This window comes from Amborella trichopoda, chromosome 9 (assembly GCF_054954075.1).
Source record: "Amborella trichopoda isolate Santa Cruz 75 chromosome 9, AtrichopodaSantaCruz75HAP2 v2.0, whole genome shotgun sequence".
In the NCBI taxonomy this organism is placed as follows: domain Eukaryota; kingdom Viridiplantae; phylum Streptophyta; class Magnoliopsida; order Amborellales; family Amborellaceae; genus Amborella; species Amborella trichopoda.
Genome location: NC_142344.1, coordinates 5,693,408 through 5,715,000, shown reverse-complemented (window position 1 = coordinate 5,715,000; position 21,593 = coordinate 5,693,408). Strand labels below are relative to the sequence as shown.

Genomic DNA, 21,593 nt, shown 5'->3' with positions numbered 1-21,593 from the left:
GATATCTAACTGCCTCAATTGGATCGTTCTAATATCTGGGGCAGCCCAACCAGAAAAATAAAAATAAAAAAATACAAAACATCTAACTGGGGGCCAAAACTAAAGTTAAAAAAATGGTGTGGTTTGTGTAAGGTTAAGGACCTAAACAATCAAAGTAAGGTGACATTTAAGTGGTATTAAAATATGTCATTTCAATATTGAAAATCATTATGATGGTATGAAAAATTATTTTCGTCTCTAATTATAAAATTTAAAGCTTCAAAAATAGTATGTATCAAGCAAATTTATGATCACTTGACAATCTTGCAAATTGACAATCTCGCTAATGCTTTACCAGATATATTATTTCCAAGACTTGAAATCCATACATTTTTTTAAAATCAATGTATCTTAAGATCGAGATGATCAGATTTGAGAGGTCTACAACATTGAAATAAGTCCTTTTTTAGATGACTTCGTTTGATTGTTGAGGGCCTCAACCTTATATAAAGGTTTTCCTTAAAAATCCAAGAAAAAGAGCCACCACCACATAAAATTACGGAAATTATATATGAAATCGCAATTCCTATCAAATTTTCTGGTCCACACGTAATTTTTCCTTCTAAATTTATGAATCCATGAAGGATTGGCTGAATCAATGGGCTAACTGAACGATAGAAGCCCCTATATGTTGCAGTTATTTTTCCTTCCAAATTTATGAATCCACAGAGGATTGGCTTTAATCAATGGCCTGAAAGAACAAAGAAGCCCCCATATGTGTTAGCCGTTGTTTTGGACTATGACAACTTCTATGCTCCCTCTCCGCTTGATTCCTGGCCGAGGATTTGTGCTATCACCAAAAATAAACAGGGTTTTCCAAAGTAAATAAGCAGACCATCAGCAATCGTGGGAAACCACCCATTCATAGGCCTGATCATCAAATTATTGAATACACATTCATTAGCAGTTATATTTAGGACAACATTCTAAATTATTTTACACAAAAAAACAAAATAAATTACAAACAAGGATTTCTACAAGAGAAATTAGCTCATGTCCTAATGGTTAGGCACAAAGAAATCCACACAAGCAAGTCACGCCAACTGTTCGTTTTCCTTGTCAAGGACATGCTCAGCCTTGAGCCATGCTCATTAATGGATCCGAAATCCGATCTTCTTGATATTAAGGTGCTTGTCTGTTTAAGGATGAGGAACATCATGCATCACAACCATCTGTTCCCAACACAAATCTGGATGCTGAGGCGAGTCCAGCTCGTGTTTCTCGGCAAGTCATCCGGGATTTTGGCCCCAGCCTCTTTCTTAGTGTCCCTTTGACTGCTAGGAAACTAAAGTTCCACCAAAATATTTCTTAAAGCAATCCTCTTCTCGACAATATGCATAGACAACTTTGTATACTTCAATAAGGAGCTTCGGAAATCGACTAGCAAAGTAGTTGTAGAATCCATTAGGGATTGGTCCAAGAAGTTCCTGAAATATTCATTAAAATAAGGTTCAGAATCCAGAAGGGATCTAATAACTTAGAGAAGAAAGAAAATAACAGTTCAGTGGTTTTACTTTGGCATTTGGAAGAATATCAAGGTGAAGCGTGCAAAACCAGCAATTAGAATGTTTCAAATGACAAGTTTTTCACACTACACAATGCTCTCCCACATCCAATAGACCCTATGATGCGGCCAAAGCCATATACATAGGCTTGATAAAGGGCCGAGCTGGCCCTGGGCTTTCAAGCCGAGCCCAGTTTCAGCAGTTTCAGGTCATAGAATGAGGCTCATGGGCCCCAAAATTTCCAAGCCTGTGCTTCATCAGAAAATACAGTAAATTTGTAAAAAATACATAGATATATATTTTAACTATTATATACTAGTAAAGATTTACATAAGGAGTCAACCTTATAATGTAGTAGTGAGGCACACCTCAAAAACCTACCAAAACAGATTGTTTTGACACTGCAAAACCCTCCAATTCATCATCTTGGCCTCGAGATGTATGGGTATGAACAAAAAATTGATTTCCAATCTCTAAAATCGTACAACTTGTAGTGCATTATATCCACCACCCATTTTCAAGATTTTCAAGTGTTTATAGACTACTTGATCTGGATAAAAGCAATTTTCCAGGCCATTACAAAGTTTTTCTTTACCAAAATTACATCTTTTAGAGACTGGTACGGCCTGGCATGAACTTCATGGGTCCATCCAGGTTCGGGCCCCAATGATTTGGCTTTAAACAAGGACCAAAACCATATTATACCGGGCCCAACCAAGCCAGACCAAGACTAAGTCTGACCTGGCCCGAGCCCACCTAAGCCTAGCCATTAATGGGCTTATGAATATCCACACTTAACTTTATGCATTAAATAGAATCACAATTAGCGATGACATTGTCTGGCCATTCCTCTCATTATATATTCTAGATTTATTTTAGTTCAATTTTGGCTACCAAAATATAGGTGCAAACTACAAATCAAAATCATTCAATCAATGGACAAACTGTTCTTAGTCGTACGGTTTGGTCACCTGGCTTAATGGTTAAGATGTAGTAGGTGGCTGCAGCCCTACATCCCAGGTTCAAATCCTAATGCTACACAATCCAAAGACATACAAACACGACATGCATGCAGATGAAGATGAACAAACACATATACTTTTTGTTTCAAGGATAGTGGAAGTATACATTGTTTTTGAGGTAGAGTGCAGAATTTGGACAACTTCATTTTCAACTTTTGATACTTTAAGAGATGTTATGCAAGATTATGAACCCATAATCGCATTTTGTTGCATTGACCAAGGAAATATTTGGGCATTTTTACAGTCATCTCCTTTTCTTTTCTTTTTGAGGTACAAATGTACTCATTAATTCGTGAAAAACTAATAAACATTTGACTCTAAAAAAGTCCAGTCCATTCAAACTATTGGTGCACTATTGTTATGACTATACATAATTTGGTATCCAATATGTAGATAACTCTTATATGCTTTATATATTTCTCAACAAATATATATGTTTTCATTACAAACACCAAGATTCATCATCATCATTTTAGCCTTTTCTCAATTCCCAATTAATTGGGGTTGGCTACATGAATCCTGGTTCTCCATTCTGCTCTATTAAAGGCCATATCCTCAATGAGGCCATAAGTCCCTATATCTTTTCGGACTACTTCCAACCACCTCCTTTTGGCCTACCCCTTGCCCTTTTGAGTCCTTCCACTTGAACTAACTCGCACTTCCGAACAGATGTTGTGCTTGGTCGGCACCACACATGACCAATGCACCTAAATCTACTCTCTCTCATTTTATCACCTATTGGTGCCACGCCTAAATTCTCTTGAATAGATTCATTTTGAATTCTATCCCTTGTCTTGCCACTCATCCATCTTAACATCCTCATCTCCGCTACACTCATTCTATAGGTATATTGTTTTTGTCTACCCAACATTTCACCCCATAGAGCAGAGCTGGGCTCACCACTGTCCTATAGAACTTGCCCTTCAGCCTCATTAGTATGCGGCGATCACATAAAATTTCAGTTGCACATCTCCACTTCACCTACCCAACTCTAATTCTGTGTGCAGCATCTTCCTCGATCTCTCCATTTTCCTGGATTATCGATCCAAGATATCGAAAGTACAGTTTTTTTTGTACTTCCTAGCCATCAATCTTAACTACTTCCTCGCCTCTACTCCTCCCAGCCTTAATTACCTTGTGAAACATAATACCATAAGACAACAGAAGTTCCCCCAAGGAACTTCTACAACCATATTGGGGAAGCATTCATGTTCCCAAAACATACATATTCCTTGAAGCTTCTGAGGAAATTCAAAACTGAGAATTCTCCCCTTCATTGTTCTACTTCCTGCAATAGATACGTCCAACGTGTTTTGGTAATTAAACTACTAAGAAATCCTTTCAATTAAAGCTTAAAACTCTTTAAAATCCCCAGATGAAGTGAAGCAACCATTCTAGGTAAGAGCATTGGAACCAGGAATCCTAATTCTTGATGGCGCATAAGGCCAAAATAACAAGAGCAAAAAGTAAGCTCCTATACTAGTTTGTCAACCACACCACACCTAGGTATGTAAACTTGGGGTGAAAGCGCCCTGATTTGAAAAGTTCTTGCATGGGCTGCAGCTTTGTCTCATGCTCAGGCTCGGGGCTCCCAAGTTTTGAGATCCATCTCGGGTTTTTGCCCCAGCTCTAGCTCAAGTTTTGGGCTTCTAACTCTAGCTTAGGCTTGCTTTGTCTCATGCAGGCTCTAGTTCAGAAAAATGCTAAGCAATGATCACAACTCCATCACTTCGGTGGGGACTACCCAAACTTCGAATGCATTTACCTTCTGTTTCCAGCCCGAGTCTTTTCACCTTTCTTATGTGAGGACCTATCCGAAATACATGGGGATCCCAAATTATTGGAATAACTTAAGGTCAAACAGGCCATTTTAGTTGGCTTCAGCTATGTGGTATAGAACAAGAGTGACAGTTTTAAGAAATTAGAATAACATTAATAGTCAAAACAATCAAAGACAACATTAACTGCCACATTAGGCAGCAATTAAAGAAAGAACACAGTTAGTGCTCAATAGCATATTTGAGTAAACCTAGGACTCAAATGTGCATTTTCTCAAACTGATCTATATAATTACATTCTAATAATCAACTTCATCAAAGAAGGAAAAAAATACTATATAATCAAATAAAAAAGCTAAATGACATGTAAGTGAAATGCAACAATAACTCAAAAAATCATATGTGAACCTGAATATCTTTTGGAAGCTCTCTGTAATGATTTGATTTGTTGCGAATGACTCGAAGAAGATCACGAATGCTGTCAAATTTGTACCGTCTATAATGACCAATATTTGAGAGGAATGCAGGATCCATCTTTGCATCCCAATTTTCACCCAGAGCAACAGCTAAATTCCCTTCCACTGCAACTAGAAGATCAGACTGTTCCTCCCGGTCCTCTACTTCTATTCTATCACTAGTGTCTCGAAGGAACGAAAGGCGCATCTCATCTGTCCATAACAGTGGATGATGCAATACCTCTCCTGCCTTTGGCCTTGACATAACAAACATGAAGTATAATCAAATTTAATTCCACTACAAGAAATATATATTGTAAACTTTTTGGACTACATGGAAGGAGAGGAGAGAAACTCTACATGCCTCATTTCTGGATCAGGGTGTAACATGCGGGCGAAGAGGTCTATAGCTTCTGGAATATGTTCAACAACAAAAAGATCATACTGGTTCTTGGTAATATTGAAATCGCGCTCTAGTGGCTCACCAAATGGATGTCTACCACCGGTCATGCAAAAGAAAAGCACACAGCCTAAACTAAAAATATCCATCGCGCGTGTTTGGCGTCCATGGAGCAGTTGTTCTGGAGCTTGCCACCCAGAACTACCACAACCTTAAAAAATAAGGGAAAAAAGTTAAAAACGAAAAAAAAATAAAAAATCTAATGGACGAGTAATACTGCAAATATGTTATCGACGATACCTACATTCAAAAAATAAAGACTAACAAGAAGAAAAAAAACACGCTCATGGTATCATTATGAATATACGGGCCAATATGCGAAAGCCTGAGGGGCGAAGGAGTCGTGAGTCATGACATAGATAGAAAGCTCAAATAGAAGTACTATAATGGTTAACAACACGGTAGATTATTGAAAATAGGCAATTGCTGCTACATTTTGAGTGACTTATATATAATGTTGTTTTTATAACATTGTGAACAACTCAGATCATACAAAATGGTTTTTAAAAGCGATGATAGTTTCATAATTTGAAAAACATAAAATGGTAGTTTTCAAAAATATTTTAAAAGTAAGTTACATATGGTACTTCCCCAAGAAATTATCGCTCAAGTAACCTTACGTAGGAAATTCACCACCTCAAAAAATCATCGAATCATATGCATTAATACTCCAAAATTCTCCTAAAAACTGACTTGATAATACCAAAAAAATGGATTGTCTCTCAGGAATGCAAAAATTCGAATGATCAAACAGAGTTGCAGTGTTTAGGAAGAATATTGTGTAGCCTTTCTAATAATTATCGTGCTTAGTGCCAATGGGCAATGACAAAGTTACCAGGTCTAAGAATTCATCCCTACCAGTAGCATGCAGACCCAAAGAAGACATATCATCAGATATACGTTTGCTTAATCCCATATCAGAAAGCTTTGCACAGAGAAATTTTCCATTGCATATCAAAACATTATGAGGCTTCAAATCACGATGGATGATCCCAAGGTCATGTAAATGTACTGTCCCAGATACTATATCCCTACATAAAACAATTCAGATCGAATAGTCATTAACATCATAGAGTATACATAAAAATAAGCGACAAAAAATTCTAGAAAATCGAAGTTAACAAAAAAACAAAAAAAAAAACACATATATAAAATGACAAAAGAATCACATATAACAACTTTATAAGAAAATAGGATATAAATATGGTAGAAATATTTACCCTAGGGAAATGGTAGAATGAGAATGACTTCCAATGCATAATAATTTTATGTACACACATGATGGCAAGAAGATTTTTCTTTGGGTTAGGCAGCAAAGCATTTTACTTTCACTAACAAGCAAATAAGGGAATGAAGAGAAAAACCAAACCTCTTTTTTATTGTGGAAATAGAGATTTCAACTACTGAGCTTCTTAAGGCTCCTCAATTGTCCTTGTAGGGCACAATGGCATTGTCATTGTGAAAGAATTTTAAATTGATCTAAAGTTCCCTAATTCAAAGTTCCAAGGCCTCAAACTATGAAAAACTTGGAAAAAAATGTCAAACTTCAATACTCAGCATCCAAAAACTTTATCATGAAGAAATGGGCAATTGTATGTGAACTCAAACAAATCCTTTGACAAGTAGCAACTTTTTTACAATATTGGAAATAAGCATGTAAATATATCCTCACATCAGACATTGAACTAGGACCAAATATGACTATCACACCTTACTCTAACCCTAATGCCATTCCTAAATTCTATTTAATTGAGAAAGTACCCCTCCAAACACTTGACATAATCTCACCAATCAATTGATACCCCCACCTCACCCCAAACACTACAATTTAACCGTATCCTATAAGTTGTCGACCTCACTCGCATAACACAAATGGCACATCCCTTAGAGGGTGATGTTAGCCACTTCAAGACATCTGATGCGAAGATTGCCACAACTCCCCCTAACAAATTTCTGATTCATGATTTCCACACCAAAGAATGGTACTTGCTTTGATGCATGGATCCTCCCAAATATGTCATATCTCATCATCATCATCATCAGAGAGCCTTTTCCCAACTATTTAGGGTAAGCTATACGAATCTTGGTCCCCCCATTCTGCTCTATCAAGGGCCATACCCTTAATGAGGCCATAAGTCGCCATAGTTTTTCTCACTACTTCCAACAATATCCTTTTGGGTCTACCCTTTGCTCTTTTTTCGCCTGCCACTTGAACCAACAGGTGCCATATCTATGCCAAATAATTTTGAAACAATGATGTCGGCTTGTAGCCTTGCCCTATGCTCTTTGAAATCCATTCGATTTTAGGTTTTAGGAAAATGCCCCTTCTGAGAATGATCTGCAAACTGCAATACAAGTGCAAGGGCATTTTCTATCTTAAAACCTCAAGCATGATAAGGAATTTCACCATGTTCGATCGAACATTCAAATGTCTTATGAAAGCTATCAGTGTTTTAAAAGCGGACCGCCCAACGCCTGGGTGGCCACTTAGGCGGTCCAGAAGGCTTGGGCGCATCACCCAGGCCTAAGCAGCCAAATTAGGCAGATATCCCTGGGCCTGCCTAGGCAGCCAAATTAGGCAGATATCCCTGGGCCTGCCTAGGCACCCAGGAGCCTGCCTAGGAAGCCGCCCAGGGCATGTGCCCCGCCCAGAGACGAAAATGCCCCTCGTTGAGGGTATTTTTGGTTTTTTTTTAATACTAAAGGTGCAAAACTGTGGGTTTTAGGTTCATTTGAAACCTAAAAGCCATTAGAGCCTATTTTAGAGAGAGAAAAACCCAAAAAAAAAAAAAAATCTACTGGGCCGCCCAAGTTCTGAGCACCTGCTTAGGCGCTTGGCAACTTGGACCTCCCCGACCGCCTAGGTGCTGGCCAGCGCTTTTTGAAACACTGAAAGCTAGTACCACACCCATTGGTTCTAGTTAATGACCATAATATGATCTTGGGATGAGGGATGCCTGTTTGACTAAGTTGCTAGTTGATCTAGAGTCATTGTCATTCTGCTTTATAGCTCTAGCTGGGTTTTGTGAGCTTATGACACTAGAGGGAGTTTCTCTGTAGTCCTATACCTCATCATAGATGAAATTTTGATTCAATTTCCTTCTCTGGAAAATCCTAGCTCTCTTGAGAGTCTTAGACTTCACTTGGCTAGTAGTATCGAAAAAGATTCTCACTAGCAACCATCTTCACAACCTAGATACAATTGTCCTTATTGGGTTCCCGATATTTGTTATCAATATTGGGTTATAGAAGAAACAATTGATTATCAACTTTGCATGGTTCCTATGTCTATCTCATAATGGGTTCCATCCTAGATAAAATTGTCCTTATTTCCATCACATGATGAGTTGGGCAGTGCCCTCCTCTATAGACTTTCATGTTGGAGATGATGTCAGTGCTGGGGTTCTTACTGTTTTGACTACTAGCTATTCCATGGGGAATTTAGGAATGGAAAAATAGTGTTTTCTTCTATCAACAATATCATTCTTCTATCAACAATATCAGGAACTCCCTTATAAGAGATTCAGGGATGTTCGCTCTTAGGTCATGGATATACTCAATTTCTATTAAGGGCCTAAAGCTTCATCGCAGCCAAATGCACTCACTAAACATAAGAAACATAAGTCTAAACCATGTCCTTGAAGGTCACTTACTCAAATTCTATTTTGGCAACAGCCCTTTTAGGAACCCCAAGCCACCCTAGGAAGGAGGTTTCTCTAAAGATGGTTCAGCTGGGTAGAAATTGTTTCCAGAAATAGTTTCAGCAAAGATTATAAAAGTTCTCAAGACCAGCTAAGATTTGTCTCTCGAAGAACCAATTGCTTTGTTGTCTGGATTGCATGTGATTGATGAATCCTTTCTAGAGCCGTACTAATAGATCTCAATGTCAAACGATGGGATCAGAAAGATGACACGGTATATCTAGCACGAAGCTGATGAAGAAAGTTCAAAGAGAGTACACAGCTTGCCAGCACTGTGACATTCCCCATCTGTAACACTTATGGAGGTTACTGAAGGCCGGTTTGGGATTGAAATCCACATATATCCAGTATATTGACAGAGAATTTGATGCTTCTAAATATCCCCTAATCATTTTTCTCTTTTTATTTTCTTCTTTACATAGTTGTTGCAATAGTGAGCGGGAATGGGAGCTGATGCAGGAGTGGGAGTGAGGGATTGTCACATGTTAAAGACTCCTTAATTAGTAAATAAACAATTGAAGAAATTAAAAAAAATTATTAAAAAATTTTAAAAAATAATAATCCCACAAGATACAGTGAAAATAGGCACATGAAATGGGAGCTAAAATTAGTTTAGTAATTATATTTCATTCAATCAATCAATAAGATTTGTATATCCCTTTGAAGTGTAGTTTATGTAAAAATAATCCCACAAAAGCATGAGAGAGATAGAGAGTATGATTGCAATTAAGAAATCATTGGCTTGGCCTCTTGTTGCCTCATCTTGCGGATAGGAGCTATCCTTAAAAAGTAGGGATCGAGATCCCAAATTTAAAAGGGATCACATGGAGATCCATATCTTGGGCTACCAGAATGAGGTCCCAGAGCGGGGTCAAAACCTACGTGGGAAGATTCCGATAACTATGCTTCTTTTCCCGTGTTCTCTCTGGATATCTCGCCTCACTTGTCTTGGTAAATACTCTCTATATGTTTTTACTCATCACTAAAACTTGATGTGTACTCCACTTTTTCCATCAAAACTAAAATAAATTAATCCCCTAATATATATCAGTTGTCAGATATATGTTCATGAGTGTGCGCATGCACATCAAGGTAATCAGTACAAGGTATTAGGTGGGCATACTGCTTTATACTTCTAAATGTCCTTTTAGACAGCTCCCTAAGAACCCAAGGCATTGATAAAAAGATGCCCTATTATATATGATGTCAGTGTAATATATTAGAAAAGGAACATAAACATGCATGTACAGTCCTGCAGGACATGCGTGTGTGTTGACCATATAAAATAAATTTTAAAGTATAAATTACAAAAGATATAAATTACATTATTAATAATTAATTATATGGACTCTTGCAAATTTCAAATAATTTGCAACTTATTTATTTATATAAAGTATTATTTTATATGATAGCATACTGAATAACATAATCAAATAATTGTTATCTAATATTTTATGTTTCACTGCTTACAAATTCCACCTAATCTACAAATGGACATACATAGAAATCTTTTTCTGATACATAGACATAATAAATTATCAACATTTGTTTGAGAGACAAATTATCAACATTTGCAATTGTAATATATTATATAGGGGCCTTTTAAAGAAAAAAGTGGATGGTTTTTTCAAATTCACCCGATATCTAAGATTTTTGCCCCTGAGCGGATGTCTTAGAGGGGCAATGGATTAAATTGCTCCTCTTCCAATTAAAAAGAAGAAGAAAAAAACAAAAGAGAAAACTTCAAGGTCTCAATTGGCAAAATAAAATAGCAGAGAACACCATGAATTTTTCAAGAATGCTTTTGGCAAAATGAAACTCTTGTCGTGTTGATAATTGTTTAATGTGTTGTTGATATTCCAGGAGTGTTATTGATTTCTTTTTGTTGAAGCAGTGACTCAGGAATTTGCAAAGTGAATTCGAGACATGTTTGTTGAATGTATAGCTTTATATCACTAAATTTGTTGCGTGATTCAATCCTCTCTGCCTCTGCAACTGGGAGAAATCTCTCTCTCTCTCTCTCTCTCTCTCTCTCTCAATTTGTTGGGGCATTCAATTTTCCCTGCTTTTGCAACTAGGAGAAACCTCACTAACTATACCGATCTATAGGCATCCTTCTCCACCCATCCATAGGAAAAACATGGACATTCTTTGCCAATGGAAATGGTGACTTCCATAAACATCATAAATCCAGTTCCCTCTCTACTAGAGAGAATCCAAATCTTCTCCCAACTTCTGTGGATCCACACCCAAATGATCAAAAGCTCTCTTATAACCAAGCAAACTTGAATCAGCATCAAAATTCTCAGAAATGGACTATGCAGAGCTTATCTTCTTTCAAAATTTTCATTCCAAATGATCACAACCTCTATTATAACCAAGCAAACCTCTATCAGCTTCGAAATTCTCAGAAATGGACTATGCAGAGCTTATCTTCTCTCAAAACTTTCATCCCAATTTGTTCATCTTTAACTCCATGGTCAGATGCCACGCTTTGAGCTCCAAACCCAGTAGGGACCTCCTATTCTATGCCCAAATGCATAGAACTGGAGTCTAATCTAATAACTACATCAACCCATTTGTTTTGGAGAACTGTGGACTTACCTCTATAATATGGGGAGAAAATTCATAACTATAATCTGAAATTTAGTTTTGACGAAATGTGATTGTGAAAATGCCCTGATTAATATGTATTGGCGGGGTAACAGTATATACTCATGCACGTCAAGTTTTTGATGAAATACATGGGAGAGATTTTGTTTCTTGGAATGCTATGCTAGATGGGTCTGCGTATTATTTTGGTGGTAGATTTTGCATGCCAATTGTCTGATGAGATGAGAGAGAGAGAGAGAGAGAGAGAGACAGAGATTGTCTCTTGGTTGATTACGGTTGATAGGTTGGGAAAACTGGTGATTTGAATAATGCTAGGAAATTTTTCAATGAGATGCCTAATGGGTTTTTCCTGTGACCCTACTTGCTCATTCAATGAGGAGTGTGATGGTGAGATGATCGATACGGCCCAGCTTAAGGCAAGGGCTCTTGAGTGCTTGCTCCTTGTTTTGGCCACAATTGTGATTTCCAACAAGACATTTAGCTACAATTTGGAGTTTCGGACTAAAGAGCACCCATTTCCACATGTTCATTAAATGGTTTAAGAAGAAAAATATGAGTCATGTTTCCCTTTTCAATAGAAAGAGGGAGTAATCAGTCCATTGCCCATCAAAAAAATCCACCATAGAGGCAGGAATATCCAAAGACAATCTAAAATCTTTGATATCTGATGTATTAAAGAAAATATTTCAGAAGGTTATTTCCTTAAAAGGCCCTAACATACAACCCCGGTGCCCAAACATTGTCAACAGCAGCATAGTGCGTAGGAGTGTAGGATTCTGCTAAACTCAAGAAACACGCGGCCATCATAACATAGTTTGTAGCCCTTGGGTAGTTACCTAGCCTAAGAAGAGTCCTTTAGATGCTCATCTAGCCCACCTTTACATATGACCTACTAGTCTACACACACACACATAACTGTTGTTCTTACCCATGTTTTTGCTATTCCCACCCAAGAAACATGGGTGCAATACTACAGAAACGATTTTTCTATTCTCACCAATGTTTTGGGATGCTAGAGTAAACACCAGAAAGCGTGGCCAGTTCACCAATAAGTGCACACTAAGATTGTCACAGTGGCAATGATCACCACCTATTTGATGGTTCGGATGGAAATGGATAAACCAATAATTTGCATCCATCATGGAAAATGTAACAGTAGTAAGGACATCCAACAAAACTGCAGAAACAGAAGCAACACAAAAATTTATCAAGAATGCAATTCACTGACACATGCATAGAGAGTTACAGGCATACTTAAAATACTTTCCACTAGGAGGTTAGTATAACACAGACATGCATGGAAGTGCATCTATTGGAGTTAGGGCACATCATCCAAGCACACATGCACATAAGCATTTACGTTACAAAGTTTCCTTAAGAGACCAAAAATTCTATGCTTCAGTCTGTTTCCTTAAGTATTTATCCCCTTATCTATTCCTTCTCTATAGATAGACTACGAAAGATTTTCACCTAACAATAAACTAAAGAATTTGGATGCATGACCCTTCTATCCATCAGGATCAACTACCCAATTCTATGTTACATGGGCAACTCACAACATAATAATATGGAACGATACAGCTTTTATCATGCCCTTCGTGTCACAACCTATGATGCAGCTTAGTTATAAATTCAAGATAAAAGAGAATGAGCCATATATTTTAATAAAAATACCTTGAATTCCATTAAATTTACAATAACAATGAAAACCATTTTGTACAATGTTGACATGGTTTGTACTTTGTAGTATTTTTCTTTCGATGTTTTATCTCAATGCTCTAAATATCCACGGATAGAAAGGTCCTATTTGCAATAAAGTGGCATGCCATACATTCAATATCAACATCCATATCCATATTAGTGTTATATCCATATCCAACTACAAACAATGAAAGTTTTCCAGGGCTCCAAGAATCACTAAATATATTCTTTTACCAACCAAAAAAATTTGTTAATATGTTATCAAGATCAAGAACTAACCTCATTAGTTTTAACAACATGATTGAGGGAGTTCCATTTGCTGTCCAAAGTTCAAATTTCTGTTTCTCGATATGTTGCTGGTTCCCATTAGGAAATCTTAATATGGAATCAGTCCCACCCACAGGATTCGAAGTGAAACCGGAGTACAATTGGATTAGATCATTAAGGTTGCAAAAGCAACGTTCTAGCGAGAGATAAATGAAATCTGAGTCATGCTCCACACTGAACCATCTCACAATATTGGGGTGTTGATCAGATGCAATAAGGTTCTGAATCTCTTTAAAAGCAGTATCATGATGTGCTTGCACAAGACGCTTTACAGCAACCGGACGGCCCTCATAAGATCCCTCCAAAACAATTGTACCATTACTTCCTTTGGCAATTTCTATCCTTGATACAAATAATTTCCCAATCCAACGCCCATCACAATCTTCACCCGCTTTCTGAAAACTACAAATTGGTTCATAGTCACTATTTTGCAAATCTTTTGACAACCTTACTTCTTCCTCCTTATCAGATGGCACTTTATTGCCATGTGCATTAACTATTAAAACATTTTTGTTGTTGCCCGCCCTTCTACCTTTTCTTTTTTTGTTTATGCTAGATTGATTGCCTTTCAAAGTATTTGATTCTTTGTTCAAGATTGCTTGTTTCAACCACATGAAAAAACTCGCAATCAATGGAATAAGAATTAAGCCACCCACCATGTAAGAATAACTCACAACTTTCAAAGTGACATTGATCACATTTTGTCTAATAATACCATTGACGTTGGTCACATTTTGTCTAATAATATCATTGACGTTGGTCACATTTTGTCTAATATTGTCACCGATTCCCACAAGACATGTATTCTCAACTTCACAAGAACTTTGTGGCCTATCAAGTAGCATTTTATTCTGATCTCTTCGTGACAAGCATGGTAGCATCTCATATTTGGGTGTTTGATTGGGAATTCTGATCAATTGATTTGAAGGAAGACCAAGAGAGTCACCTTTGTGACTGGCATCTGGGAGAATATTACGATCACTAACACTATGGACTACAAGCCTTCTTTGACAAGAAAAATCATTTCCATAATTCGGACAGATATAGGCACTTATATCAGCAAATGTCAAATTCCATAGAGCTTTCTTTGAATCTGACTTTGGGGCAAAGTGCCAAAGAGAATAGTCGATCCTACTGAAAATAATATAATAATTTATTTGATCATCCAAGCCTTTCTCTGCAATAGCCAGCCCTGCATGAAAATTGCTTGAAACCTCTAAATCAGATTTGACATCTGATCCATATGTATTAGTTATATTTCCAGTCTTCAGATCAACAACAAAAACAGTGGTTTTCATGGACCCAGGTGTAACCCCACCATCTTCAGATATATGAGAAGTGATGGTGAAAAACTCTGCTGCTGACATGGGGAGTTTCTGCAACAAAACAAATGTCAATAAGATGGTGTATAAAATATCAAGCACACAAATACAATTATGCAAATATGCACATATGGATGTATTCATGTGTGCAAAAACACCATGAAAATATAACGCCAAATGTTTATATAATATAAAAATTCAATTCCTCGATCTGAGATGGTCTGTAACATCACACATAAGGATATAAATATACAACTGCGCACAAATAGATGTATTCATGTGTGCACAAACACCATCAAAATATAACCATGTGTTCAATTTTCATACAAGAATGCCATTTTCTTGATATAGTTGTCGAGAAATATGTCCCAATATGAGTATATACCCATATAAAAATGCATAATAAGAGTAGAGTTTGCAGGAATACCATTTCGCCAAACGGATTGTTGTGCATGTATAGAGTGGAATCATATCCAACATATCTAAAGGGGTCAAGGTCAGATTCTCCATCACCAAGCCCTGGCATGTCATTGTAATCATTATCGGGACATTGAGGAGCCTGATATGAAGACGACGAAAGAGGAGGACCAGATGAGAATGACCATTGAATTTGTCCAGATTTCTTATCCACTAAAGATACAGTTCCATCCACGGATGCAACAACTATTGAGTCATCACTGATCCAGGTAAAAAAGAAAAAAAGCATTCAGAGCTACAAAAAAAAATTTTGATGTACCAAAATTCACTCTAACTTCATCCAAACTAATGCTAATCCATTAATGAAGAACTAGGGGCCTTTAAAAATCAAGATACATAAAAGGATAAAGTATGTTAGAATCTTGTTAATGGCAGGTATATTGTCGAATAGCACTAGAACAAAAAACAAAATAGTAAGATTGGTGCTTCAAAGACATTTTTTTTTTTTTAATATGTAGGAGCTTGAAAGACATTATGCGACTTGAAATAAATCAGTTGAGCAATGTGAGAAGGGAAAAGCATACAGAACCAACCGAAGTCATATGCCTCAAGTCCATGCCCCTCCCTTACAAACTCGCATGACATAAGTAAATCAGTGCCAAAACCAACATTTATGCGTGCATGAATACATACATGTGTACTTAAACCTAGACAGATCCATAAGTATGCATGTGCCCAAATTAGCATTTGTATATACTGATATCATGCAGCTAAATCAGAGTGAAAATCAGAGGTCACATCTTTATCTCAGTGTCATTCTATGTTAAAATTCGCTCTCTTAATTCATTTTTTGCATAGTTTTCTGCAATTCATGTTCTTCAATGACGAAATTAGCAGTGTACGTAACACAAAGTTTTACCCATTACCAAGCACAGTCGAATGAGCTATGGCTTTTGGTAATTCACGATCTTCAATGAGGATTTTATCTCTGCATGCAAAACAAAGTCCTCTGATGAGCTAGCATAATCCAACGAACAATGGTTTTTTCTAGTTCCCTTTTCTCTCATCAAAATGCAACAGCAGCTCCAAGTATTCTCTACCCCCCGCCAAAACAACACAGAAACCATCCCAGACAATAAAATTATCCAAATCTCAATGTTTAAACTCCACACAAGCATGATTTCAAAAACAAAAACATCAAAATCTAGCTTCTAGTCCGAAGTTATTAGGATGGCGGGTCCACTCTCACCGGGCCGAAGTTAAATTAAAAAAAAAAAAGAGAGAGCGTGATCTAATTTCAAATGTCATGAACCCTAAATTAAACAAATACACGAATGATAAATTCTTATAAGACCGCAACACTCACATAGGTGAAGAAGTAGACAATAAAGATCTACTGATACTAGTTTTGCGTTCTTCTGAACCTTCACCCTGGTCTGGACTAGGGACGACCTTCTTTATTGTATCATTTATATTAGGAAATTTCAACTCTGAAATTTCCCTCTCCAAGGCAACAGGAAGGCCCCTCAAATCGGCATTCTTTCCTGTATCATAGCTAGCTTCTGCCTCTGAATCGACCAATTTAAACTTAGAAAAAACAAACAACAAAGGCAAAACAAAAATACAGAGAGCTCGGAACCAGGCCATTTTCTTAAAAAAAATGAACGAACTTCATCTTATTGATGAGGCCATAGGAAAGACACAATAGAGTTGCAGACAGAGGAGAGATTCGCCATAGGAAAGACAAAATGATTACGCCGTGGAAATTCAATAGAGAGAAGTTGCAGAGAGAGGAGAGATTCGTCAAGGGCGAGGCGAGGCGAATGTTTGCGGAACCTTAGAAAGGAAAGAATTTTGACGCAAAAACTCGCTGGATTTCTTTTGGGTAAGCAAATGCGGTATGTCAAAATGGCGTTGGCGTTGGCGTTACGGCTTCTCGGCGAAGTGTGCTCCCGCGGGACAACGCTATACGAGCTAAATGTCAAGTGCCCGAGTATCGCCTCTGGTTGCCATCGGTGCTTTACTATTTGTCTTCATAACCACATGATTGTAATTAATAGAAGGGAAAAAAGTTTATATAAGGATGCAACCTTATAACGTGTAACTACACATGCACCTCAATAATCTATCGAAAAAAGGTAGCCTTTGATTTATCATCTCAACATCGACATGTATGACTATGAAAAATGGAAAGATTTTAAGCCTAAAAAATAGTGCATTTTACAACATATTATCTACACCGTCCATTTTCAAGATTTTCATATGTTTATAGTTCTGCTTGATTTTAATCATTTTTTAAATTTAAAATTTTATAATTAAATATAAAAATAAATTTTAAAATAATCCTAAAAACATTTTACATCAAAATTATATATCATGATAAAATTTGCAGGTACACCTTATCTCCGGCTACGGATGCATCAGTATGCCAACTACACCCTTAATAGAATGGTCCATTTTTGTCTTACTTCGTTCCGAAGCAATTTGGGATGGAGCAGTTGACGTCAACTAACACTGCATCTCGGAAGTACCCAAAAAAAAAATTAAGAGATTTTAATAAGAAACTATTTAGAAAAAAAACTTCGAAATTTTTGAAGAATTTAAATATTTACATAATAATTTATGAACCAACCATGTTTTTCATGCATGGATCTATATTAATGCATGTGGGAGATGATGGTACAAGCATAACAGTTAACAAATAGGAAATATACAATGCGACCATTTACCTTTGATATACGAAGGTCACAATTACTTACAACCATTTCAATGTAAAATTTGGTAGTTTGGGTGTGTCCAACCACATGGATCTAGATTAATACATAAGGGAAATGATGGTACAAGCATAATGTTTAAAAATAGGAAATATATACAATGAGACCATTTACCTTTGATATACGGAGGTCACAATTACTTACAAGTTACAACCATCCAATGTAAAATCTGGTAGCTTGGGTGTGTCACAATGTTCGAAAAAATATTTTTTGAATTTTGAGCTTGGTCAATTAAATAAATGCAGCCACTTAATTTCAAATCAAATGGTCAAGATTAATTGTGACCACCTTGTACCAATGGTCTCTTTATATACTTTCTCATATAGAAAAGTAAACAAAGCGACTGTTTCATTTTTAATACAAGACTGTCATAATTACTCATTTACATCAAATTTCAAATCGGGTGGTTGGAAATATATCATTGACTAGACTCAAGGTTCAAAAAATATTTCCCAATTTTAGTGTGACACCTCAAGCCATCTATTTTACATCTAATGGTTACTAGCAATTTTGATATCCTTGTATTAAAAATAAATAGTAACATAATATATAATCCCAAAATATATAACGAGAATATTATTTGTAGAATAGGTTACAATCACTTATTGCCATTAAATATGAAATGAAAAGCAAAAGATGTGCTATTAACTAGATTAAAAGTTTCAAATAAAATTTTTCAAATTTTGTGACACTTGAAGTTGCCACATTTTACTTATGATGGCTAAGGATGCATGTAACCGCCTAGCCTTATAGTACATAGCCTCTTTTGAATATTTGACAACATAAGCATGCAGTTTATTGAGTTTGTTCATGTTTGTGTGGATTATGATAGTACATCCTTTAAATATCATTATGGATTATATAGTGTTATTTGAATCAAAGACATTGGTTTCTGTAAGTCCTAGGACTCATATGTAGATATGCGTTCCCTTTTTTCGATCTATCTTTAAGATGGAATTTGGACCTAATTTTTCAGATATATTTAACCCCTAACAAGGAGATCTTTGATATGAAAAAACAATAAAGTTTACTAAGCCAAAACTGATAATTTTTTGATAAAATTTTTGAACTCTTGGATTTTATTTTTTTTAGGAGGGACTACAAATTTCTTCTATCTCAAAAGAGATGGATGTTTGATACCTTGGGGGGGTTGCAAATGTAGAATTGTGTCCCTCGACACATGACTATTTTGTGTTGAATTAGTTGGTTATTAACTAGCTACATCGTAGATGTCAGGGCATGTTTATGACGGGTGATAGAGACATGGTGCAGTTGGCATACAGATGTATCCGTAGGTGTAGAGGTAAGGTGCACCTTCAAATTTCATCATAGTATATAATTTTGATATAAAATGTTCATAGGATTATCTCAAAATCTATTTTTATATTTAATTATAAAATTTTAAATTTCAAAAAATAGTTAAAATCAAGTAGATCTATAAACATATGAAAATCTTGAAAATGGACGGTGTAGATAATATGTTGTAAAATGCACTATTTTTGAGACTTAAAATATTTTTATTTTTCATGGTCATACATATTGATGTCGAGATGATCAATCAAAGGTTTTTTCAACATTAAAACTACCTTTTCCAATCAATTTTTTAGGTGCATCCGTAGTTCTATATTATAAGGTTACATCCTTATATAAACTTTTTCCTATAGAGATATGCGGGCAATCTAAAGTCTCTATCATGAGTTGCCCCATAAGGTATTTTGGGTTTTCCCTAATTTTTGTCTACTGGTTTGGAACAAAGGCCATCAAACATATTTTCGTGGGAAAATGTATAAAGAGATCTTTTATTTTTAAACTTTTAATACAAGAAAATCACATTAACTATTATTTGTCATAGTTCAAATAGGGTGGGTGTGAGCGTGTCATTGACCAAACTCAAAGTTTAAAAGAAAAAAAAAAATTGTTCGAAATTTGTCAACGTCCCAAGCCACCCAATTTGACATCTAATGAACATGAGCAATTGTGACATCTTTATCCCAAAGATAAACGGTCTCATAAATATATAATACCATTCCTTTTTTATCTTTATTTTTTAGCGAAGCTTGCATTTTTTTTGCTTTGCAGATATCTATTTTTCCCATGTCCATCTTGACATATGAAATGCAGGTCTTTTGTAGATAATTATGCATGTGAATTGCACTTGTATTAAATGCATTATGCATAAAAAACAAAGGAGTTTTTGTGAGGTGAGAATAAAAATACAGGAAATATGGGCCATCTTCCTCTTTAAGAAAGAAAGGTGTTAGATCCAGGCCCTAAGGAATTTAGTTGTCTCTAAATTCTGTAGAATACTCATCATTACTAACTTAATAATTAAAGAAAAAATTATTTTAAGAATTTAGTTGACAAAAAATTTTGTAGAATACTCATCATTACTAATTTAATCAAAGCAAAAAGATTTTAAAAATTTTAGTTGACTCCAAATTTTGTTGAATACTCATCATTACTAATTTCACAATTAAAAAAAATTTGAGTTCTTAAAGGGTTAGATCTAGCCGCCGCCCATGAATAACTGATCCTAATCTAGACAAATTGTGATCTGGATCGATATTTTTTGAAACACTGAAATAGTATAGGACTTAAATAAATTAGAGATTTTAAATTAGGGTATATATATTCCAATTTTCTTTCCAAATCAAGTATAATTAAAAAATGCAACTCCCCCAATCATAAAAAACTTGTGTATATTTTGTACCACCCCATCATGGTAGATCTTGTGGAGGAATTATTTTCATTAACTCACCAAAGAAAGGTCTTGTGCCGCTCCATTTGGTTAAGTGACCAGTTACCATGCATCCCAGCAAGGACTGCACAGAATTCCAACAAATTCTACAGAAGGCCACATGGACGGAGCTGATGCTCCTACATCTACAGAATGAATAGTAGTCGTCCATCACTTTTTACATATACAAGGAGAATAAATAGGAGCATGACTTTTAATTATTTAATAGGTGCCGTTTGTATAGAGCTCAAGCTCTGAACGATCAAAGTAAAGCTCTTCTTCAAATAGTGTCGAGAACTGTGGTTTCGATATTGGAAATCTTTGTCATAGGTTTAAAATACATTTTAATCCTTAATTATAAAATTTAAAGTCTCAAAAATAGTGTAGATCGAGCAAATCGATGAAAACTTGAAAATCTTGAAAATTGACGGTCTAAAATACGTCACAAGATGTATTATTTTTTAAACTTGAAATCTATTTTTTTCTCATGTCCACGCATCTTGATGTCAAGATGACCAATTTGAGGATATTTGAGCAAGAAATTTTTGAGGTGGGTTCTAATTGGATTGTTTGGAGCCTCCGCTCTTTATAAACTTTTCCTTATTTAATTGTTCTTATTTTTTTCTATTTATTTTTCTAAGACGCCACCTTTTTTTTTATATGAGAGCTCTCTATCGTAAAATTTCTAAACTCAAAGGTCCATCAGATTTGTTATCTAAATCCAATGATAAAGTCGTTAAAC

At 35.9% G+C, this 21,593-nt stretch overlaps 1 protein-coding gene across 2 annotated transcripts; it reads right to left on the bottom strand.

Moving 5' to 3' along the window:
* Nucleotides 1-886: 886 nt before the first annotated feature.
* Nucleotides 887-17,392, bottom strand: IRE1A (Endoribonuclease/protein kinase IRE1-like protein). Of its 2 annotated transcripts, XM_020674345.2 has the most exons (8): nucleotides 16,707-17,217; nucleotides 16,267-16,328; nucleotides 15,351-15,600; nucleotides 13,554-14,977; nucleotides 6,118-6,290; nucleotides 5,164-5,410; nucleotides 4,753-5,056; nucleotides 887-1,466 (listed from the first exon to the last, which is right to left on the bottom strand). In XM_020674345.2, the coding sequence occupies exons 3-8, from the start codon at nucleotides 15,447-15,449 to the stop codon at nucleotides 1,317-1,319; spliced, it is 2,397 nt and encodes a 798-aa protein (XP_020530004.1). In that variant the 5' UTR covers nucleotides 15,450-15,600; nucleotides 16,267-16,328; nucleotides 16,707-17,217; the 3' UTR covers nucleotides 887-1,316. The 2 variants fall into 2 exon arrangements, with proteins under 2 accessions (XP_020530004.1, XP_006855684.1); XM_006855622.4 differs by lacking the exon at nucleotides 16,267-16,328 and having other exon boundaries at nucleotides 16,707-17,392.
* Nucleotides 17,393-21,593: the final 4,201 nt, after the last annotated feature.

Excerpts from the sequence above, each read along its gene's own strand:
- IRE1A (XM_006855622.4), bottom strand. The coding sequence starts at position 16,987 with ATGGCCTGGTTCCGAGCTCTCTGTATTTTTGTTTTGCCTTTGTTGTTT. Across the intron at positions 14,978-15,350 it reads ACAATCCGTTTGGCGAAATG|AAACTCCCCATGTCAGCAGC; the intron begins GTATTCCTGCAA and ends GTTTTGTTGCAG. Across the intron at positions 1,467-4,752 it reads AGCTTCCAAAAGATATTCAG|GAACTTCTTGGACCAATCCC; the intron begins GTTCACATATGA and ends TGAATATTTCAG.